At 37.0% G+C, this 24,317-nt stretch overlaps 1 protein-coding gene across 3 annotated transcripts in view; it reads left to right on the plus strand.

The window, feature by feature from the left end:
* The window catches only part of CDK14 (cyclin dependent kinase 14), a 330,258-nt gene that overhangs the window by 115,744 nt on the left and 190,197 nt on the right, over positions 1 to 24,317 (plus strand). For all 3 annotated transcript variants that reach the window (XM_085310484.1, XM_085310486.1, XM_085310483.1), the window contains one exon: positions 18,246 to 18,340. In XM_085310484.1, the coding sequence (XP_085166610.1) occupies positions 18,246 to 18,340 (95 nt within the window). The remainder of the gene's footprint in view (positions 1 to 18,245; positions 18,341 to 24,317) is intronic.

Consider the following 24,317-nt stretch of genomic DNA (forward strand, 5'->3'; position numbering starts at 1 on the left):
TTTTTTTTTTTTTTTTTTCCTTTGACTTTCCTAAGAGTATGTTGCAAACATTTTGGTTCCATTTTCCAGTTTTTGCTATGTGGGACATTTATCATTCAAGACCCCCAGCTTGCCAAAAATAATACTGGAAAAAGAATTATATTGAGTTGAAATACATGCTTCATAGTGGAATCTATTCTTGCAACATGGATGGAGTTACTGCTTTCAGGTTTTAGAATCAATATGAAGAGAATAACATTTCAAAATTAGAAATTGACCTTTGCTGTCTTCTTAAAGCAATGAGAATGAACGTCTGCATTATTTTACTTGGGAATATTCCTTCCTAGTAAGCAACATAAGAAAGAAGCTGGTAATTTATTGCATTTTTCTGCTGAGATGAAAGGGAACTAGATGGTTCAGAGACTGGTAATAGGATATCATGACCTTCCACCTCTGCCCCATTTATGAAAACACAAGCCAAGATAGTGATGTCTACAGGTCATCAAATGTGGCATATACAGCAGTAGAGTCTGTAGCTATGTAGTTTCTGCATTTTAAGGTCTGAGACGCTTTTCGTAAACTTAAACAGCTTCTCAGGGGACAGCAGATTCAGCTGGAGCTAACTGAAAAAATGAACGTAGGAAGCCTTCTAATTAAGTCTATATTAGCTGTGCTAATCTGAGTGGTTTTTATCAGTTTTGCAGTGCTCCGATCTAGCTTGTTTATCCTTCTTGTTTTGCATACTCATGGAAGTGGCCAGACAGATTCAGAATTCTCTTAGCTGATGCAAGAGTGGCACCAACAAGTTTTTCTTGACTATTATTTTGGGTTGTTAGGAAGGGATTAATACAAATAAGGATGCTGTGTTTTTTCCTTTGAAAAGGTACTCAAAACTTGCACTGCCATGTGAGTTAATTTAGAATTTAACTTTGCTCTGCATCTCCTTGTGGAATTGTCCTAATATTCTCTTTTTGTGTATAGTAACTTGAGCRTAGAGTTAGCTACCTGAAGCCCATCTTGGTTGTTCAGCTTAGATAACTGAGGAACAGATGTGTTCAGACTTCATTTTATCTTAAATATCAGCTGCTTTTCCTGAGCAGAAGCAATCAACAAAGTCGAGAGGGTGGTAGGAATCTTGGTGTATCACTACACTAGTTCTACAGATAGGGTGAAAACAGTGCTAGTGTGGCTGGCTTCCATATGAGAATTTACTTCTCCTCATATACCCTAAAATTTGAGTAGGGTTAAGTAACCCAAGTTATTGTGGTAGGTTTAATACAGCTGATTGAAAAACATCAAATCTCTACTTGCTAAATAAAAAGAGAAASTTAAAAAATATTTTTCAGTTCCAGTTTAGAAATAATCAGAATGAACCTTCTTTTATGTGGTCCAAACATTTCTAATTTTTTTTGCTTGTAACTAGAAAAAAATGTAATCCTTTATACTTTTTACATGTTTTCCTCTCAGATAACAGGATAAAACAAAAATGCACACTCACTCCCTCACTCTCTTTCTCTCTGTCTTTCTTTGAAATCCGGGATGCCTGCTTGCTCTCTCTCTCACTGGTGAGAATGTTTCTGTAAAACACTGGATTGTGTGATGGTTTTATTTTAARGAAAAAAAAAAAGGCAAAAACCTCTATCACATTAAGCAAGATAAAATTTTTTTTTGATTGTTCTAATTCTGCTTTTCAGAGCAGAGCAGCACTCGTGTTGCTGCCATTAGGAAACTGTCAGTTACTGAAGGGGCATCTAAATAAAAGCCTTGAAGAAACCCAGCAGGTCAAAGGCTCATTGATAAACTAGAGTAAAGAACTTTCACACTTTTCCAAGCTACTTTGTCTCAAGCTATTGGTATTCCTGAAAGATACTTTTCAGTTTGCAATTACATGTTTCTTAGGAAGTCTTGGCTGTAAAACTGACATGGTTGAAATATGGGCTTTGCATCAAAATTTCTAACAGAATTAACATTTGAATCACTTGAGGCCCTATTCACAAGGCAGAGGACTATTTGCATAATCAAAAACGCATTATTTTACATGCCAGTGGAGAGGCTAAGGATTGTAGCTGCAGTTCACAAAGAAAATTCAAGTGATAGGTATTGATGTGTGCCTGCATGCTGCCGGCTCCCAGCCTTCCATGCACAAATAAGCCCAGATCCATAAAAAGGCAAAAGAAAAGATTCTGGAGCAGTGCGTAGTCTCCATTCAAAGCCTGATTAAACAAGCTTTGCCTGAGGTAGCAGTGCAGGATTAGATGGACCTCTCGCTCTACCAAATGTGGATAAAGATTGGGGGCACTTTTACAGCTCAGTTGTTGCTAGAGGATGGATGTCTTTCTGAAAATACACTCAGTAAAAATTTATGAGATGATTGAAAATTATTGGATAAAAGTCTAAGGCCTGTTATATGGAGGAGGTTTGACTAAATAACCTGTAAGAGTGTGTGTCTGCAGACAATGGGTTGAGGACTTTTCTTGACACCTTTCTGTCAGATTTGTGGCCACTGGTCCAAGAGGTATATGAATTACATGAACAACCTTCCCATCTCACCATCAGCTCACGCAGTTACAGTTTTGATCCATTTTTGTGGTTGTAGACAACGAGGTAATATTTCACATTCAAACAATACCTAGACCACTGACCGGAGTTCAGAAGCATGAGACAAATTCTAACCTCTTTGAAGCCAGTAGGAAACCTCCGGACCTTTAGAAAAAAATCTAGACGTCAGGGGATTTTGTTCTTTTTTTTCTTTTTTCCCTCCTCCGCCCCTGCCTCCCCCCGTAAGGTTGTTCTGTTATATGTTTGCTGTCAAATCAAATTCTCCAGTGAAGTGTAGGTAACTTAAATTTCAGTTCCACAAAGATATTTTGCTTACAGTTATTCTAACTTCAGATTGTTTAGGCTTAAAAAGGAGTGTGATGCGTTTCAGCCGTTTTGTTGCATGAGACAATRGTTCTGTATAAAAATCAGAAAGTTATATATTATGTCTTCAATTTGTGTAAATGTCTAACAAAATAGAAGGCATCATTTGAATGTAAAGGACAAGGAATACTGCCTCATTCATCTATTTGAGCAAATGAATTGCAATTAATTGCAATTTAACTTTGCAGACATATATCAATTCAGAATATTGTAGGACACATTTGTGAAATATAGGGGACTCCCTGTGGGTAATGGAAAAAAGACTTCAGAATTTTGCTAACTCTTATATAGCTATGTTAAACTTCCTASTAGGTTTGGTTTAATTATTTTGTCAATATATAATGGTTATAAACTGATAYTATTTTAATTAATAATATTCTTTCTGGAAGTAACTTAAAAATTACATTCTATTTAAAAGCATTTTTAAAAGAATATATTTTTCCAAGAATAAAGCTAAATGATGTTTGTATGCTAAATATGATGGTGTGCTAAAGTTTTATTTCTYTTCTGATTGCTTTTTTTATAGCAAGTACTACAAAGCAATCATAATATTAATATCCCAGCTTAGCCCTTCACTCAGCAAAGGTGGACTTTCGCTTTCATTAACATAAATGTTACTATTGAAGTCAATTGTGCCTTTTAAAATTTTGTTACATGTGACCTGTGTGACAGAATTTCTTGGTATAAATATGGAAGAACGGTAGCTTGTAGATTCCAGATATGACCTTCATATTTATGTCAAGTATTTGACTAAAAAATAATCAAAGCATGATGTGAAATTTTACTTAAGATTTTTGGCAAGATTGTGACATTTATCAAGTCTCAGCTACCTTCCTTTTTAGATAGGTGGATTTGTTTTTGGAGTAAGGGACTTTCAGCTTTAGTTATTAGTGCTATTCAGTTCTAAATAAATTCTTTAATTAAGAAAATACTAAGTGAAACTTCAGATTTGTAGCAAAAAAAATGAGGTTTAAATTTATTAGTAAAGATCTTGGGTAAGATCTCAGATAAGGCCTCCTCAAAGAAGAAGATATGTTTCTGAGCCTTCAGTATCAAAGTATAAACTTTTTTCRTGTTTTTACTTTGTAATATATCTATAGAGTAGAAGTATTACTCAGGAGCATCTAGGAGGCCTGGAAATAGAAAAGAGTTCGTATTGCATTAATCTCTATTCCTAGGTTTTAGATTCAAAATGTTTTCATGTGATTAGTCTAAGCCCATGATGCCTGGCGGTAAGGGAATTATGTGCTTTTGTTTATATTCCTTTGGAACTGTCAATAAAAATCTGGGTTTAGTTCTGTATTTTGTACTTCAACTTCAAGGAAGAGTATCCTGCTTTTATGATTGACTAAAAAGTAGGTAAGTTTAATCTTAAAATTGAAAGTAGTTCAATTCTTCTTTTAATTACAGAGGACATGAACCCTGTAAAATCACTCTCCATCATAAATCTACACTCTGAGACTTTTGTTAACAAGTTTATAAAAGCTGCTCATGTGAAATCAAAGCCAAACTGTGCAAAAGAACTAGCTTTTATTAACAGCACTTATTAAAGCCAAATAAAATACTCTGTTCGAAAAACACCTAAAGATAATTTAAAAAGTATTTCATGTCAGTGGAACACCACATTTATTATGAAGCTGTGGCACTTATTTCATAGTTAAGATTAAAGATATCTTCAAGATATGGAGGCTCAATGATAATTTTTTCTCAAATGAGTGGTTCTTCCTAATATATTGCACACAGCTTATAATAGCTGCACTGAAATTTGAGAGAGAAATGTGTTTTACTGCTTCACACCAGGTTTGTTTATCTGTGGAGATCTTGTCTGATTGTTTTGAATGTTACCAGGCTGTCATATGCAAGCATCATTACCAGCTAGGGGAGAAGCTTTCTGACGGTCCTGCTGAAGTCTGTGATCTGTCATCACTGTGATGCTGAGCTCTAATTAGAGATAAATGAGTAGTATTCCTGTGTCTGTTTAACGGGCTGATCTTTCCTTTTTCTGTTTGGGAGCATTTTCCTCCCCTTTTCAGAGGGCTAGTCCTATTTGAAATACTGAACTGAAGGTGGGAATTTAGGGAGGATGCTTAGCCTTGTGAGTGTTAGCAATGTGGCTGCTACTATTTTAATGTGCATATCTGAATTGAAATATGCTCTTAGGTTTTTTGGATGTAATCAATGGTTTTTTAGCCAAAGATTTCTGGCATGTGTTGRAACAGGGAATTGTTATTCCTCATTTCTTAAGTTCCTTCATAGGTGCAGTTTATTGTTGAGATGTCTCTGATGTAGCATACACACTAATTAGCCATGCTGACAGCAGAAGAAATTCATTAACGTCTGTGGGTACTTGTTTCTGTCCTAATTGCTCTGACCTTTTCCAGGTCAGACTGTGTTCCCTTGGCAGAAAAACTGAGCCTATAAAATTTAGTGTCTTTGTTGAAGTCATCCTTTGATTTACTTAGGATGAGATGATGAACAGCAAATCACTCGCAAAGAGCTCCAAGGACTTCATAATGCTCCAGCTGGGTTTTCCTACAGTTTGAGATGTTCCCCGATTTAGTTGCAAAGACCAAGAATGTGTTTGCTGACTTTCAGTAATATCTCAAAATACTTTTGCAGATAAACTTGTTTCTGTAATCAGAAAAGACTGATCAGAGCTACCTGTGTTCCAAGAATTTTCAGAGATTGAAAAACTGCTTTAAAACAATGATTTTTTTTTATCATCAAGGTTCAGGAATGTAACAATATGCATAACATCATTACCTACACTGGAAGTATTCAGCTTCCACACAGCTGCACAGCATTGAGGAATCCTGTGTCCATGTTGGACAGATTTATTTAGATTTTGGTGGTGAGATGATAGAGTACAGTCACATCTTTGACCGTGATACATTTATAATGAGATTATATCCAGTGGCCATGTGGTGTTCAAATCCTATATTGGTAGTATACTGATCCACAGTATATGTGTATATACTGAATATACGTGTGTATGTACAGTATATATTGGCATGTACTGTGCTTGGTCAAACTGAATTACCAGCTAAAGTTTAATTTCTCTCACAGCTTGATTTTTTGTAAATGGAAAGGAGTATTTCAGTTACAGTTATTGCCAGACCTATTGATTAAGCCACACAAGCTATTAGTATTTTATTTGCTTCAGTCTTTCTAAATGAAAGCTGAAATTGTAGAGAAATACTGTGGTCTAGGCATCTTGTAGTTCTAGTTCTAAGTACTGCTACTGCATGTGGTACCCCAGTCGTTTTCTGTTCCCTTTTCCTCAGGGACAAGAACCTTCAYGTCTCATGTTTCTGGTTAGCAAGTCACTTTTGCAATCAACCATGATAATAAAGAAGACAGTTTTGGAGGGACCCACAAAAGATTTGTCTTTGTCTCAGGACCATGCAGCTGGGGGGGGTGATGAACCCAGATCTGAGATCTGTGTTTTTGGTTTGTTGCCTTGCCCTGAACTTATGAGTAGCATTAAGTCCTCTTGTAAAAGTGGCTTTTCTCTTGCTTAAGTGTTTGAAATACTAATGAGAAAGATGGAACAAAATTCTTGATTGAACATCTAGTTAATAGTCTTACTTGTTGATCTTTTAAAATTTATTTATATTATTATTTTTTTTCCCTGAAATTGTCACTGAGTTAAAAACTCAGTTCCTGTGCTCTTCCTTTTCTTCTTTGGGAGCATTCCTACTGCCCACTGGTTCTCCAGAGGAGAACACTGACCTGATCCCGCTGGAGACTGTGGGATTGGGTTTGGGGGACTCTGCTTGGACAGGGCTACCATTTCCCAACCTTTAGCTTATTATTGGGCATAAAGAGTCAGATGGGAGGGGAGCAGAAATGAAGTAAGTGATTTGGAAAAGGATTCAGCCAAGAACAAGTTTGAAATTATGAACTTGGGTGAATTAACAGGAGAGTTTTGCCACTAGCCTGGTGCCATCTATAATTTGCATGGCATTCCAGACTTCTTGGCTCAACCTTCTTCCGCTTCTGCCAAATGTACATTTAAACATGCTCAGGGAGGATGGATTTTTGGAGAGATTCAAAATTAAAGTGCAGCTGTGAAGTGCAAGTTTCCACCGACCAAATGTAAACTTGGATAAATGGGACAGATTTTCACAGCAAGGAGAAAAAGCATGTCCTTCGTTGAATGTGTGAGATCTGAAAACTGTTTGAAGAAAGGTCACCAACATTAAAGAGCATGTTTGTTCTCTAGCTCTTCTTTGGAAAAGGCTGGCCTGTTTTGACTGGAGCGAACATGGATATCAGTACAAAAACTGATAAAAAGATCACGTACGTTAAAGCTTGACATGGTAGTAGGCTTCTTATAGGAAGTGGTACTTAAAGAGGCAGTACTCTCAACTTTGCTATTGTCATTGTTAATTTCTGTAATTCTATAAAAATAATTTTGTCTGGAAAAGCAAACAGTAAGTTGCCATGATTATAACTGATGCATGACATAACAGGATAGAGGAACTGAATATATTTACAAGGGGTTTGGGAAGTGATTTTTTTATATCTGCATGTAGTAGACAGATAAGCTGTTGGTTACTGAGTTGTCCTTAAAAAACAATTCTTACCACCTGTGGTGTTAGTGGGCTATGCTCACAGATCACTTTGATGTATTTTCTCAGATTTTGGGGGTTTGTTTTAATTATGTTGTTGCTCAAAAATGATTTCAATATGGATTTAGATTCAGTTCGGTTGATATTATGCATTTAGGCAGGTAGTTCAGAAACTGTATGTGAAAATGATAGAGATATATTTAGCAAAAGTAGGAGGATAGAAATAACTGACTTACCTCAACTAGATCTCTTTTAAGCATCATGTAACCTCCTCATCACCTATTGCTATCAGCTGTGGCTATCAGTACCTTGAAGCTGAGATATTCCTTCAGTCCATCTTTTCTATTCTAACACCTCTCTTGCATTCTCAGAGGGCCAGTTGCTTTTAAAACAATCGTAGAGTGTCTGTGATCTTTTGCTTAAATGAAAATTTCTGGCCTTTTTAATGCAAACTACAAAATTAAAAAAAGTCCACAGTGTTTAAATAAGCATAAGCTACTCCAAGCGATAATATGGTCATAAAGATCTTTGTTGTCATTTAAATGTATGTTTGTAAAGTTTGTAGTCATCTTGATTTAGATACAGTTGTATTCCAGTATGAATAAAGGGAAAATCCTGTGTATCCTTTGTACAGGATACACAGGAAGGAATCCTGTTTCCTTCCGATTGCTTTCGCCTTAAATTCAATTAATATTAATGATGGATGCTATGAACTGCAAGAGTAAATGAAAATTAAATGACAGGGTGAGAATGAAGACAATACCCTGAGACCATACTCAGCAGAGGCTGAAGGCAGACAACACATCTGTTCTCTGTGTTATGACAGATAAAACTGATAGAATAGGTTCTTCAGATGTGATTAGAATGTGTAAGTCATGTTTTCAGATAGTATGATGGTTAAGTTGGTGGCCACTGATGTTGGCASAAGAGTACTTTGCTGTTGGTGGTACAGCATCACTAGTAGTTTCTGATACAGTATTTTTCACTTGATTAGTCTGGAACAATTTTAACCTTCTCTTGAATAATTACAGGGTTTTACTGATATAGTGTCTGACAGCTTGCCTTCATCCCTTCTTTTATTGGATTTTTTCATATTGTAATTACTTCGCAAGTTACTTGAGGCAAGTATCCTGCCATTTTGTAGTTTGAGTGCTTAGGACATTTTTGTTTGGGAAAGAAAAATATCATGCAAATCTTGTAATAGGCATCAAAGAGATTTAGTCAGATTTAAGGTTATTTGTGGAATTTCAGATTTCTTGTCCTTTAATAAATGTATTGTAAATGTTCTAGACATTATTCATGTTCTAATTATGCTTAGAAGTCTAGTAGTGCATTATTTTTAGTTGCTTCTTAGTAGATTGGTTATTCTATGACTGGATTTCATTTACTATATTATCAAATTCTTATACTTTTCCCGTAACTAATCAATGTCATTCTCCTTTCCATTGCAGAACAGTACACCTTACTTTTATTGTGAGTGATTTTTGTTTACTAAAATATTTGTTTAAAAAATATTGCTAGTTTGCTATTTTCTTTCTTTAACCTCTAATGCATTCCCCAAGAGCCAAAATGATGATGTGCCGGTTGCAGCATTACTCTCCAGCCTTTGGAGGAGAGGTGTGCTGAGCTTCACCCCCCCCCCCCCAAAACATGAAGCTGATGGGATCCTTTGAAGGCTTCTGTTTCTCTCCCTTTTCGAAACATAGGAAGGCATATGCCACAAGCCTTTTTTCCTGCAGSCTAAAGTGTATGCTGACAAAAAGAATTCATTCTGCTTTTCGTGCAGTGTTTTTGCTGGAGGAAATGACTCTTTGAGAAATACAGCAAAAATAGGGCTTTTTTGCAAATATTTTTTTTTGTGTAGAATTCCTCATTTGTAAGTAGTGGATAAAATATGCAGTTAGGCAGCTGAGTTTCATGTTAATAAAATTAAGTTGTTTCTTTCCTAGCAATCCTTCCTGTTTTGTACAAAAAGATGATTCATTGTGGGTATATACAGTTTAGTGATCTCTTGTCACACTTAATACAGTGGGGAAAAATCAATAAAAAGACTCACTTTGACTTCAGCGAGGAAAAAATTTCATTGCTGATACTGAGTTATTTAATCCTTTGATTACATTGTTTTAGAACGTATAATGCTAGTATTGCACATATACCATTTACACTAGAAGAACTTTATTATGACTGCAATATCAGTCATTCAGAAGTTAACAGAATTAAGTTTGCCTGTGTAAACTTAATTTGGTCCCTGTACTGGCACAGTGCTGTTCATTCTGTAATTACACAATAGCATCGTATTTGTTCCCACCGTCTGATCTCTGCCTATGTCTGAGGATGAATGATGAATTTAGTTTTGTTTTCTTCTTGATGTGTGTGTCTAGCTATATGCACCTACTGTGCATTGTTAAAACACAGCTGTTTTTGAGATTTTTCTAGAACACTCATCACAGTAATCTTAGTACTTAACAAATATTTGTTGATCTTCTCAGCATCCCATCTGCCGAGAGTTCTTTTAAATGATAGTTTTGAGATGTTCTCTGATCTTCAAAGTATTTATGTAGCACTGGATAATATCAATGTACTGTATTGTTCAGAATTCTGTAATAATTGCGTGCACTCCGTGGTTCTGATAGTCATGAATAAAAGTCTGAAGCCAACGTGTCCAGAAAATGAGGAACATTGTGATGATCTCTTGGCTTGAGTGACTTAGCAAAATGTTCAGTCAATAGTACAGGTAAAGGTAAAAATCAGGTTGATTTTCTTCTGACATGATCCTTGTGGAACTTCTCTTAATGATCTGGCAAGGCCTTGCAGGAAGCAATGTGCCTTGCTGAAGCTGAACTCATTGCTGGATCAAGTTCAGATGCGGTCCTGTACAGAAATAAGATTCAGACAACCACATCTTCCGCTTGTGGAAAAAGCAGAAGAGCTGGGAACAAATAATGGGTGCAGACACACAGACCAGTCACTGCAGGGTGTATTGGACTGTGAACTTGCTGCCAAAATGCAAGATAAATGTAGGATAGCTAACACCTCAGTGAAGCAGCTAGTGGGCTGAAAACCAATACTCTAGCTTACCTCATAGTGACAAGGCAGTCTTTATTTTAATTTAGATTTTTGTTTATGTAATTTTCTAAGTGTTTGAAAAAGCAAATTGAAAACCATATTCCATTTTATGATGTTATATCTGCAGTCCTGTGTTTCATCATCATGTTTGGAAGCCTGAGATCTCATGTAGACAGGGGCTGCTTGAACTGAAATGTTAGCCGTTAGCTGTGGTAGCTTCTGTCTGTGGGCAGAAATTAGAAGGGATGAGAAAAATTGCTAGGCATTTGAACTGCTACCTGCTGAAAGCAGAAGGATGGGAATCTTGGTTTCTGATATAGGCTGAAGTACAGAATGTGCTGTAGTTTCTGTAGACTCATTTCCTTCACCCAAAGCCTGAATGCTTGTGCATCCTGTGCTCCACACTCTGTCCCTTCTTGGTTGTTTACGCACTCTCCCTTCATATTTTGTGTATTTTTCAACTCTCATAGGTCCTGTGGCTTTTGTTCCTGTTTACCCTGCCATCCTAGCTCCTAGTGGGAATCATAAACCCTCATGCAGTCTTCCCTTGTCTGTGCTCCTCTTTCCTTCTACATTGTTGATGCTCAGTTCTAGTATCTTTCCTGGCATAGTCTGGATTTCCTGCCTCTGTTTGTATTCCTGTTCCCCTGTCGTTCTCAATCCATGCCTTTGTCTGGTAAGTCCGTCTTCTCTCTGTCGACATTCTGTGGTCCTAAAGGTCTTTTCCTATCTCTTGCTCCTTCTCCTACAGGCTTGCTGTTAACCCTCTGAGATTTAAATCAGACCATTGCATAATTCCATACTCTCTGCAGCATAGTTAACATAGGCAAATACCTAGAATCAGTCTGACTCAAAGAGATGATTTCAAAAGCTTATAACTTGACTACATTTAGAGGGTTTTCATGGAGATGACCAAACATTCCTATTTTAAAGGCTACCATGTTTCCAGGGAAAAATYACTTGGTATGTTACATAAGATACCACTAAAGCCTGTTTTTCTGAGAAACAAAGGAACTATTTATGTTGGAAATATCCAAAGAACTCATTCTAAAGTTCATAGACAGATATATGAAAACTTTGTCTGAAATTCCGCAAAATATCAAGGAGCTGGTAACAACAGCTTGTAATACAAAAGTGACTGCTTTATTAGTAGGTAGTGCTACTAGCCCCAGTTATGGTATGCATACATAAAAAGGTGATAGAAGTATACCTGCTTTGACTTGCTTGTATATACTGTAGAGATGTTTGTTTCCTGCCCCCCAAAACGTATTTTTGGTTTAGACAGTTTCTTCCTCTTGAATACTGAAATAGACAGTGAAGGCAAGATATGCCCGGCTGCTACAAGATGAGTAGCATATGACTGTGTTTTTCCATGAGACTCTGGCTTTAATAGGATAATGCCTCATTATTTTAACCTCCATCTGTACTTGTGTCTGGAGAGCATCGTGAAAAATACACAAAACGTAAATTTAAATCTAACTTATAACAGAAAGGTCATTCAGTTCAGATGGCAGCAGTGCTCTGCAGATGTTTTGTAGTGTTTTTCAGAACTTACCTACTCAGTCCTTCCAATGCATTGTTCCTGTTCAACAGGTGAAGAGCTTTCAAACAAGTTTTTGACTTGCCTTTTGCTTAGGGGACTACAACTATAGTGAGAACAACTTCTGAAGGTGCCTGTATGTTATTATATGTGCTCTTTTTCTGTATTGCTTGTTTAATAATATACTATACTTTAAAGTAGGAGCAACAAGAAGGTTTTTCACAAGGATGTGATTCTTGATGATGAGTAGGGGGATTAATAGTTTAAAAGAATCTACTGAAACTTTCTGACTGTTTCTGAAAACCATGATGAATAAATTTGTATCTTACAGCTAACATTTAATAGCAGACTTTTAGTACATGGGGAAAAAATGTTGATTCTTTCATTTTTTGGGAAGGATCTTAAAGGCAACTGTTTTATGTAGATTGCTTTTAAACGCCTAAAGTATCTGTTATCTTTTTAGCTTTCCTAACTTCATACTCTATAAACTGAGAAGTGTACATGTTATTATGGAACAGGTTAAGGCTGTGCACATGCCCGCTACACTTGTTAAAATGTCGTTGAGATCTTTGTRTTTCAGTCTTTCGTCTCTTCTCCATTTTTGCTTTGATTATTACAGAATTTAAAAATCAAAATACTTAGTCTTTTACTTGTCCAGATGTTTCTAAGATCATCTTGTATAAATTATTTTTGATGTATGAGTTAAAAATGAAGGAAGTGGGATCCAAGTATATACTAGTGTTTGTGTCTATTTCTGTGGTTTAGATGATTTTAATTTCAAACTGCCTAGACACAATCCTAGGCGACATGTTCTGGGTGACTTTGCTTGAGCCAGGAGTTTGGACTAGRTGATCTCCAGAGGTCCCTTCCAACCTCAACCATTCTCTGATCCTGTTGAGTAAAAATCTACTTGGTTAAAAGATCAGCCCACTGTTGTGTCAGACTGAATTTGAGCCTGACTGAGGAGTAGGTGCATCTAATGTGATCCTATGGTCCCTTCAGCAAAGCAGCCTACATTTGAAGGGCTAGCAAATCCTTTCTTACACRGATCTGAGGCACTGTGCAGTTCCTTAATGCCAGGCTGTCATTTTTTTGACTTAATGAAAGCTAAAATAAGGCTCATTTGTTAAAAACTAGACAAGACAGATAAGGTTGGAATGGGCTGTAAAAAAGGTAATTCACCGAAGCCTATGTAATAACCAAGTTGAAAGATTTGTTGCTTTTTCTGTTCTTCCTGTAGCCCACAGATTCCTTTAAAATTTGTTAAGATTCTCTAATAAAAATCTGTCAAAGTTGAACAATGACCTATATCCTTATTGCATTATGTCTGCTAAGATAAGAGGGGAAGCTGACTAATTTTGTGCATTTATCAGCTCTAAAATTCATTACTTGGGACATTACAGATAATAATCATTCTGCAGAATATATCATGTGGTGAGAACATGAGAAGTTTGTGGCCAGTGTGGTCTTACATAGAATGCATAGTTTTCACCAACCCTAATCTTGCCATATTAGGGTTGTAGGAAAATGAAGCTATTTGCTCTCAGTAAATTATTTCAGATGGATGAACTGGAAAATGGTGGAAAGTAGATCTAAGTTCTACATTTCTGAGGAGGAAATTTCTGCCCAGGTACTTCTGCAAAAACAGTGTAGAGTGCTAAATTCCTGACCCTGCCTTATAATTTGAAGTAAACTTTGCACATAGAAAGTCCTGCTGTGTGGGAAGTAGCTGGATGAGAAGTATAGGGGACATTTTGCTCAGAGGCAAATTTAAAAAAATGCTATAAAAGATGTATAGATTGAAGAATAAGTTGCTAGGAAGGGGAGCAGAACTTCCATAATGTGTGTGGGGAACCAAAAATGTTTGGGTATACTTGTTCTAAAGACATGTGAGGAAAAAGCTATACATGTTGCTAAAAAGTCTAAAATGTCTTTAGTCTAAAGACTAAAAATGTTTTTCCGGGAGAGCTCAGAGTAAAGAGACTGAACCCAAGTGTTTATGAGCATAAGCTGGCACTGTCAGAGAGCACCAGCTCATCTGCAGAATTTGACAGGCCACAGAATTTTACAGATAAATTGTTTGGCTCCAAAACAAGCAATTACTTGCTCGGTAATACTGTATTGACTAGAACCTGCATGGTTTGATGTCTCAGAAATTARACCAGGCAGCAAAGATGTGCAGTTATATTAACAATATTAGATAGGTGCAAACTGACTTGATAGGCCATCTTGAAGATGAGAGATTAGGCCATCTCCTAATGAGAGATGTCCTCCTAGAGTAATAGTAAAGATAGTGAAAAAGGGTGAACAAAGCATGTGAGAAGCAGCAAGTTCACCAAGATAGTGCTTRCTGATGTGGTAAGCCCTAGAGGGCACCTGAACTATATATGAAGGAAAGCAGGCATTTTCATAGCTATACATTCTGGAAGTATGATGGGAATATCACAGCCTTTKCTTGCAGTAGGTAATCTGAAAGAGAGCATAAGCGGCTGTTGTGTATTAGCATGGAAATTAGAGCTAGCATGAGGGTTGAGTCCTGTAACTACTGAGAAAGGTTTCAAGGCCATCTAAGTATCAGACCATTTGAAGAGCAGGAGTGTTTCTTTCATCTATGGCCACAGTGGAGATGGGTGATTTTTCATTAAGTGAAAACAAGACATTAGTCAAGAATTGCAAAACTGAATTAATTGTGGTAGGATGTTCCAAGCATCATCATTAGTGTTGCAGCTTACTGTACTTCCCGTGTCCGAAAGGAACATCTTTGTTAGCACTGTTTGTGAAATGTTTTTCTTGCCTCATGTGGCCTCGAAGTAGATAGTAATAGTTACTTCTGCTGACATGGACATAYAGCATTGAAATGTTAAATCATGGGCATGTCTTAATGGTCTTTTTCAGAGAGCTGTACTGTTCCTGCCTTGCTCCAAGTTGTCTAGAGGGAAGTCAAAGCTGATCAGAAAGCCACCAGGCTTTGTTMATGGAGTGTCAGGCTTGAGCTGATGCTGTAAATCTTGCAGAGGGCAACGCACTGTTTTGCTGATGCTGCTGAGGTTTTGAATGAGTCAGCTGCTGTCCATCTGGATTGGTTTCCTTGTGGAGTGAGTGTACTTTAGAACCGAGTTCATCTGGGAACAGCAAAAAACCCTCTTTGACCCACACAAGCAATAAGGCAGCTTGTCAAGAGTTCTTCAGAGATGCAAGTAATGACAGCATCTTCTGTTTGGAGGGAGAAATCTGTAGTGCCTATTCAGGCAAATGCAATGTGTTTCCTCTAGGTATGCAAAAATAGATATTAGCCCTTAATGGAAAGGGTTCAGCATTGGTACTTTCAGTGGCTCAAGTCATGAACTTCTATACCCATCACAGAAACAATCATCTTGGTTGTCATTAACTGTTAAATATGTCTCTAATTCCTCAACCCTGGAATTTTTTGTTGTTAGAATTTTCTCTAGAAGAATGCGCAAACATATTTGACAGAACAAGCATGTATCCATTCAGATGCATATAATATTTTGTCCAAAGAGTTTTAAAAAAACATTTTAGTATCATGTGCTACTGTGCCTCCTCAAAACTCTTTGGGGAGATGAATTAGAAGTGCCTCCATCTGTTTACCTGACATCTAATGCAGAGGGGGAAAAAAGAGAATTCCAGCAACACTGCAGTAACATTACGTAATTTTGTTTTTAAAACTACATGCTAAGCTTATAATGCATACTGGTATGTTTTCTCCTCCTTTGTGATTTGTTGAAATACTTCTTCAAGAATATATAGTTTTTTTTATCATGTCACCAGTTAGTCTGGATTTGTCACAATGTGAATTGATAGTAGAATTGATTCTTGCTTCCATAGTGTGAAATTAGTGCAATTAAGAAGGTTTTGCTTTCTGTGCTGTATTGTTTACTGTATTTCACAGGGATTAACAGAGGAGACAGTGATCTGAGCCCTCAGGTGATGTTTTGTTGTTCTTGTAATATATGGCAGATACTGAATATTGAGGAGGTGAAAGCTGTAAAAGGGAGAATTGGCTATTAGAGAAGATAAATAAGAGGTAAGAGTCAGGGAGGGGAATGAAGAGGAAAGACAGTATTTGCAAAGACCTCAGGGTAAGCAGCTTAAAATGTACTGTTTAAGCTTTAATGACCCATATACAGATTTTAGCAACAAAGTAATGGGCAACTAGAAGAATAAAAGGCCTGAGGTAATCATCTGAACAGCGAAGGCTGATGCAGGTCATAAATATTACAATTCTATAAGGACTCTACTAGGACATGGATTTTTATATTTCCAGTCTCTCTGCATGTATAGTCTTTGGAAAGATTTGAGGAGAGAATTGTTAAAAGTTCATTTACTGTATGTGGACTGTTCTCAGTGTTTCCCCAGATTAAAAGATCTTGTTTCTAGTAGATGGCATCTTTTGGAATAGTTGTTATCTGTCATTTGTATCCATAACTCTCTTAGTAGCATTTTTTTTTTTTTTACTATTGTCCATTTAAAAGAAACGTCCAAATCTCTCTGGATTTTTTTCTCCTAGAAAATCTTAATATTCTAGGATGAGGATACTATGACAGTTGTGCATCATTCTTCCTTTCAGAAAACAACTTCTATTTTATTTGTAGAATATTAAAAAATACTAGAGATGCACTGAGCAAATGTTTACAGAGCATATTAAAATCTGCAGTAGTTTCTTTAGGACGCAGTGGCAACATACTCAGAGCATAGAAGGCACTCCTCTATGCTAACTCTCCGAATAGCATGACTTGTGGAGTGGGGGCCAAAACAGGATCAACCAGCTTGAAGCATTGTCTCATTCCTGGTCATGGAGCTTGCTCTCAAGTTCGGAGTCCTGTCATAAGGATATATTTGCATTGAAGCCATTGTACATTTTTTCCCCTTTGCTTACTACCTTCGGCCTAGTGTAAACTCCAAAGGAGTTAGGCTGCTGTGGTTGCTTTTAGAGAAGTGCTGATTTAGCCAGATTCCATGTTGCCGTTATGTTGCTTTCCAGAGTGATATTACCTTGTCAGATTAATCTTTCAAGGATCAATATGAGAGGATATTGTGTAGTTACCCTAGTTCAAAGCCAGATGCTGTAGTCCTGGTCTCTGGAGCTACATGAGTCTGGAGCACCTTCGACAGGACTGCAGAGGATAATTGTATCCAGGAGGTTCCTTAACTTCTCTTTTGCACAACAGTRGAGAGACACTCGTGTTCTGTCTTAAGAGGTTGGAGGTGCAATTTAGTGTTTTATTATTTTCTTAGACAAAAGGAGGGCAACAGAAATATGTTCCACATTATTCACTATGCCACTTATTTGCATGTCTTTTTATCTATTATTTGCTTCACTGTGGTGACTGATAGTCCTGCTTGGATATATGCATGAGATGACAAGGCACCAATAGGAGAATGACATTGGTAACAACACGTGGCTTGTCAGCATATATTGCTAAAATATGCTGTATCTTGTGAAACATTAAATATGTATTATGGTGTGAACATTGAATATGCATTATGGTGCAAAAGAAATTTAGTGAAGGAAATCACCTAGAAGTTCACAAAGTAAATCTTTATTTGTCAGTAGTCTGAAAACATGAGCTGATGCCATTTAAAAAAAATACAGTGAGAAAGCAGAGTTCATTTATTCTCGCTGAATACAAATGATTCCATCAAACCTGTGTGAGCCTTTAGGTTTATGAGAAAGGGGAATTATTACTTACAGTGATATTCATAGGGCAGATATTACACTTTGGTTAGAAAGCTACTCTATTGTGTTGGATAGGAAAAGGTGATGTGTTGAAAAAGACTGACTTTTATCTGAGGCAAAAATGACCTTTGTGTGTAAAAGAAGAACCTGATGTTTGGTTGGTCAGAAGTTAATGATTGATTMATTTAGCAGAGGGATGCTTCGCTTAAGGGAAGCATCTCTAGCCATAGCTGATTTTGGCCTTGAACTGAGGTTGAATTTGACCAACAAGTTTGAGAAAATAGCACTGAATAGGAAGGCATGATTTTCAAAGTGTAGAGATTTATGGACATGGAAGGTGCTTAAGTACAACTATTGCTGGTCAGGTTATGAATTTCAGATCTCTAATAATCCTCCAAGTCACTGAAAAATACGTGCCAATTATTTTGATCTTATTTTAAGACAACATATACGTTTTGCTTTTCAGCTTCTCTTTTGAAAGGATTGAAACATGCTAACATTGTGCTGCTTCATGACATCATTCACACCAAGGAGACCCTGACACTTGTATTTGAATATGTGGTGAGTAAAGTAATCAGTGTTCTGGATAAGGTCCAGAATGTATTGCCGTTGATGGAAAAGCTCTCTTTACCTTCAGTGATCTATGAATCAGGTCAAAATAACCATTTCGTTTCTCCAGGAGAGTGGAGACTGCAAGAGRTGATGCTTTATGTGTGCTTAAAAGTGGAAGGCTGGCTAGACTACGCCAGAAGCAGAGGTGGAGAAGTGGCTGTTAGAGCTCTCTAAGATCCTTGTGTTGTTCAGCTGACATTTCAATCTGGGTCATTACTCTGCTTCTTGATTATATTTTGTTTTTTAGAACATTTTCTTTACTGATGTGGTAGGTAATAGTTTTAAAATAGATGAGGAGAATGTAGATAAGAAGAAATAGGATAAAATGTTTGCATCAAAAGAATTTGTCAAGTTAAAATATTGCAACTGGCTTGTGCATAGTGTCTGAAAGAAGCCTTTTTGTAAGCAATGTCAGTAAGAAATGTCTGATGCATGCAATTTATACTTCATTGGTTGTTACTGGCTTTTTTTCCCACCCTGACCACTGTTTTAGGTGCTAATTAAAACTTCAATTTGCTTAGTACATAGTGTAATGATCTAACTGTGTTCAGAATATTACTTTCCAAAGTCTTGGGCTTAAACTCCTCATTAATCTTTTTTCATTTTCCTAAGACAAACATATGGTATTTATGTAGAACTACTTCAGCATTTAGCTGTGGAATTATGCAATGTACTATCATAATTAATCTCCCTGTTTTCACAGATGGGCCCAAGAACATGTAGTTTAAGAGAAACAAATGAGTTTAAAACTTGTTAGATTTTCAGTATAATATCTGCTATATTTGTGTTATAGTCAATAAGACTGAGTACAGTGATTATTGGCATGGTTTTTAAAATGAGAAATATTTTGACTAATTTTTACTGTTAAGTATGTCCTTACTTGGATACGTGTGTGCGCGTGTGTTTGTGTGTGTGCATGCGTGCATGTTTCTTGCATGTTCTAATTTTTACAAGATAGTGCATACAACTTCCTTTTGGAGAAACCATTCACCTTTTCTATTTACATAGAAATGATACATTTTAATAATGTGGATATTCAGCCACAGGAGCCTGCAGAGCAGTTGCAYGTATTACATATTTTCTACCTCAGGTGCAAGAACATTAATGCAAATCTAATTCCTTTTCTTTAAATCAGTGATTTTTCTGTCCCTAACTTACAAACTGAATTAGCATAGGAAAAGTTTTGACATTTAATTTTATGTAACAGTCAGTTGTAGACTTATTTGCATAACTTTACATGAACACGATTTGCAGTCCTTTTATCAGTGACTATATTTAGCTATATTCATCTGAGCTGGTTGAGAAATGATATATAAAATATATTTCTGCCTAAAACAGATTTTTTACCTATTGTATTAATGTCAAATTTCTGGATTTTACATTCAGTGGTAGTATTTATAAACTATGTTTGTAAATACACTCTTATTTTGCCATCCTTCATAAATACAGACACAGACTAAACTTCATGCACTTGAATTCACTTAGCTATTTGTTTCTAAATGAGGTGCTTCTGTGATCATCCCTGTTGATGTTACCTGTTTTTATTACTATTATATTTGGTAGATATTGAAAGTATTTCAGAATCTTGGAGTGCTGAGACTGTTTATCACTTACTGAGAAACAATATGAAGAAATATGTTCAGCAAAAGTTTCTAGCATGTGGTTCAAGCAGCATTTTAGTATTTTGGTTGATGGACAGTCCCCCAAACTGGTGTTCCGAAAGAAGGGAAGGGTTATTTAGCTCTCTGTAACAACCCTATAGAATATGTCTTAATGGCACTGTAGCTCATACCTATTCTTTGAGATGACAGAATTGCTCACAAAAATTAGTTTTCATTGTTACATAATAGCAAAGTTTTGGGTTGGTCAGATAGATAATCCTGCCTGATGATGCTTAATACTCAAGACTGTCCATATAATCCAAACTGAATTCTTGTGCATTTGTATGATGCTACAGTTCTTAACTGAGTGTTCACAGTGACCTTTTTTGTTCTCTTTGTTGAAGAACTGTATCATTTATTACAGAGCATGAATGTTTAGAAGCAAAAATGAAAGTTGCCCATTTAAATCTACAAATCTGGCTGATTGACTATGCAGTCTAGCTAAATGATTGATGTTACAGAACTGGTTATCTTTAATATCTGSCTTAATTTTTCAAATATCTGTGCATGGTTTAATTCAACAACATGAGTGATGCAGCTGAAATTGGTAGAAATGTTCATGCAAATAAACTTGTACACTAGCACACATTTTTGAAGGACTGAGGCATAACAAACTTGAAGGGAGTTGAACATCTGTTTAGTAAAAGTGACATTGTAGAACTGATACAGTCATGAATCACTCTTGGCCATTTCAAACATAATAAGAAACTTGAGTAAGATGTCATAATTAGATTAGGGGTAAACAGTTAGTAATCCAAGAGTTCTCAGAAAATGGAAACTTCAGGTTGCTAGGTTGGTGCTGATTCCATTGGGAAATGAATACTGATGAAGTATCGTAGCTTCTCAGAAATGTTCAATTTCAGCATTGACCCTGAAAGGGTAAAATGAAATTTAATTTCATGTGGCACTTTTCATTGCAAAATGTAATGCAAAATGCATTACAGTAATAAGTTAAAGCTGAAAGCAGAGTATCTCTGAAAGGAAACATGTCAATGATTACATTTCCTGGGTTTCTTAGATTACAAATTGTTTTATATGGAAGCCTGTAATATAAATATATATATATATGAAGTTTTTCATCTATGAATGGTAAAGAAAACAGTTTCTGTAATTGTACCTGAAGTATGCTATACCAGACCAGACTTGGCACCTGAGACTGCCAAGACTTCAAAATGAAAAAAGTCTGTCCAGCTTTACAGTTTAATGGAGGACTATGACTAGTCGCTTAAGGTCTGTTCCCCTCCTCTCCCAGCTTTGTTTAGGTGTTAGCTTGTGTGACCTTCTGTATATGCCAGCTGTAGAAAACTTCAATGTCGCTAATATAACCAGCTTTGCCTTAGGAAATGATGATTTCACAGGTGAGAGCTGAGGCATATTGACAGAGATTTTCTGAAGATGGCTTCACGTCTGTTCTTTGTAAAAATTACCATTAGTTGCTATCATTAGTTTCTTCACTTGTATATTTAAAAGAAAGACAATTGTATTTAGAAGCAATCACTTAAAGACAATCCTCAACAGTATGTATTGCTACAGGCTTGGCAGAATGGTAATGAGGTTTTTATTATTGTGTATAATTATGTAAGTATATTATTACCAATAAATGAACCAGCAACCAGTCCTACGCTTGGCATATAAAAGTGAGCTTGTGTAGCAATACTGTACATTATACTTTCCATATTTATGAACAAGATTTGAAACAAGAACAGATACATTTATAATTGCAAGTATGAGTAATGAGCAATATTATTTCTGTCTCAGCAATAAAAAAGCTCCAGACTAATCTAACAGTGTAATTTAAATCCAAGCATTTTCAATTACCTTTCCTATTTTAATCTTTGTGTATGTTTTTCCTTCTTAAACATTACTTTCCATTAAAGAAGAAAGCTTAATTCTTGTTGCTTGATTAYGATAGCTAAAACAGCTTGTTAAACAATGAGATGGCTTAATAAAGTACATTCATTACACTTTCCTTCTATTTCAAGTAGGAGAAAAATAGGTGAAAGTTTCTTGGTTTGATGCTGATTAGTATATTGAGGTATATACTATTCATTGGAATTAAGAGTGACAAAGCTGAAGTTTCAAAACTGTAGATTTTGAGTTTATCATTGGCCAAAAGCCTTATGCAATAAAGTGATTAACTTTACTTAAGAGGATCAAAATTTTCACATTAGAAATTTTAAATTTCTTACTGGTTTTGATAACTTGGATCAAAAAGTATTATAAGTCTTGTGTTTATTTTTAGGAACATATTGAAACTGAAAGTAGTAGGACACCATTGCTGATTGAGCCAGCAATGTGCCCTTGTGGCCAGGAAGGCCTGTGGTATCCTGGGGTGCATTAGGAAGAGTGCTGCCAGCAGGTCGAGGGAGGTGACCCTGCCCCTCTACTCAGCCCTGGGGAGGCCTCATCTCGAGGACTGTGTCCAGTTCTGGGCTCCCCAGTACAAGAGAGACATGGAGCTACTGGAGAGAGTCCAGCTTAGGGCTACAAAGATGATCAGAGGGCTGGAGCACCTGCCCTAGGAGGAACGGCTATGAGAGCTGGGCCTCATCAGCCTGGGGAAGAGAAGACTGAGGGGGGATCTTATCAATGTGTACAAGTACCTGAAGGGAGGGTGTCAAGGGGACGGGGACAAACTGTTTTCAGTTGTCCCATGTGACAGGACAAGAGGCAATGGGCAGAAATTGAAGCACAGGAAGTTCCGCCTGAGCGTGAGGGGGAATTTCTTCCCTGTGAGAGTGACGGAGCCCTGGTACAGGTTGCCCAGAGATGTTGTGGAGTCTCCTTCTCTGGAGATCTTCAAGGCCCGCCTGGATGCAACCCTGTCTAGCATGCTCTAGGTGACCCTGCTGAGCAGGGAGGTTGGACTAGATGATCTCCAGAGGTCCCTTCTAACCTTACCGATTCTGTGATTCTATGATTTGTTTTAAAACCAACCAAACCCAGAAAACTCCCAATATACTTTAGTGGATGAGAGAGCACAGAAAATGAGTCCCAGAGCTGCTGTTGAGCTGTGATCACTAGGATCGTTCAGTCATGCTTGATATGTAGAGAAAATTAGTGGAGCTGAGCTAATAGCATGCATGGGAAGGAAGGATGGGCCTCTTAATCTTTGAGAGAGAGTGGAAGTTAGGGGGAAGCTGAGCCCTTATTTTATTGTGAGAATGAAATGATGGGCCATTTTGTTCACCCTTTGGAGGTTCAGGTGCTTGTCCAACTACAGTAAGCAGAGAGTGAGACCTTGTGAAACTCGGAAGCRAACCCAGATGTTCCTGCTACCCTCTTGGCAGCCTCCTCTGCTTGGGTGACTTGCTTTGAGTGCCCTCAGGAAAGAGCAGAGTCTTTGAGGGCACCAGCTCCCAGCCAGAGGATCAGTGGCCTTGGTAGTTTCCATTTGCCTTTGCCAGAGGAGGAGTCACACTCTGGTTAATTAAGCCCCTGCCTCATGACCAAGGTTTACCCCAAGTCACACTACTTAAATTGCAGTTAAAAGGACATCAGAATAAGGCTGAGAGGAAGCAGAGGGAAAGGAAATCCTATGTTATTTAGAAAAGGCAGTAAGGGGATACTGCTCCTGGGAGGCTCTTGTTTTTCAAGTTTTAATGAGTAGATCTGAGACAGAAGCTGCTGATGTCCAAACATAGGTGGGAAATTGAAAGAAAAGACGGCTTGAGGAAGTGGGGTTTCAGAGAGGTTTTCAGAAGGGAATTGCTTGGTGCTTTGGTAAGATGAAAAGACTATGCCTGACATTGGATTCAGCAGAAAAGAAGGATCAAAGAAATGTATTTAGAAGCTCAGCCACTGCTCCTAGGCTAACAAAGTTTTACATAGGACTAGTCGGAGGAGGAAAGAKGTTACTCAGCTTACCCCATCGCTTTATAAGATATCAGAGATTTTTGTTCTTTCTGTGCTCATTCTTCTCTCTCCCTCCTTTATGTAAAATTGGGAAGCTCTATCAAAGCTTTGGGAAGTTTCACAATGACTTCTGTTCTGAAGGGTTGATTTTGGTAAAGAGAAGAAAAATGATCTTTAATTGCAGCAAGGAAAAGTGAGATTAGATTATAGGAAAACTTTTGTTAGTGGTAAGGATGATAAAACACTGAAGAAGTGACTATGGGGTCATGGTTTCTCTGTTACTGGCAATCGTTAAGAGTAGCTTAGGCAAATAACCATCAGAATGATGTGTCATTAATAGCGGATAGAGTCAAGCTGATTTTTTTTGAGATCCTTTCTATCTTTGTTTTCAACACCTAAATAGGACTACT

This window comes from Rhea americana, unplaced genomic scaffold (genome assembly GCF_003343005.1).
Source record: "Rhea americana isolate MKP2758 unplaced genomic scaffold, rheAme1 scaffold_32, whole genome shotgun sequence".
In the NCBI taxonomy this organism is placed as follows: Eukaryota; Metazoa; Chordata; class Aves; order Rheiformes; family Rheidae; genus Rhea; species Rhea americana.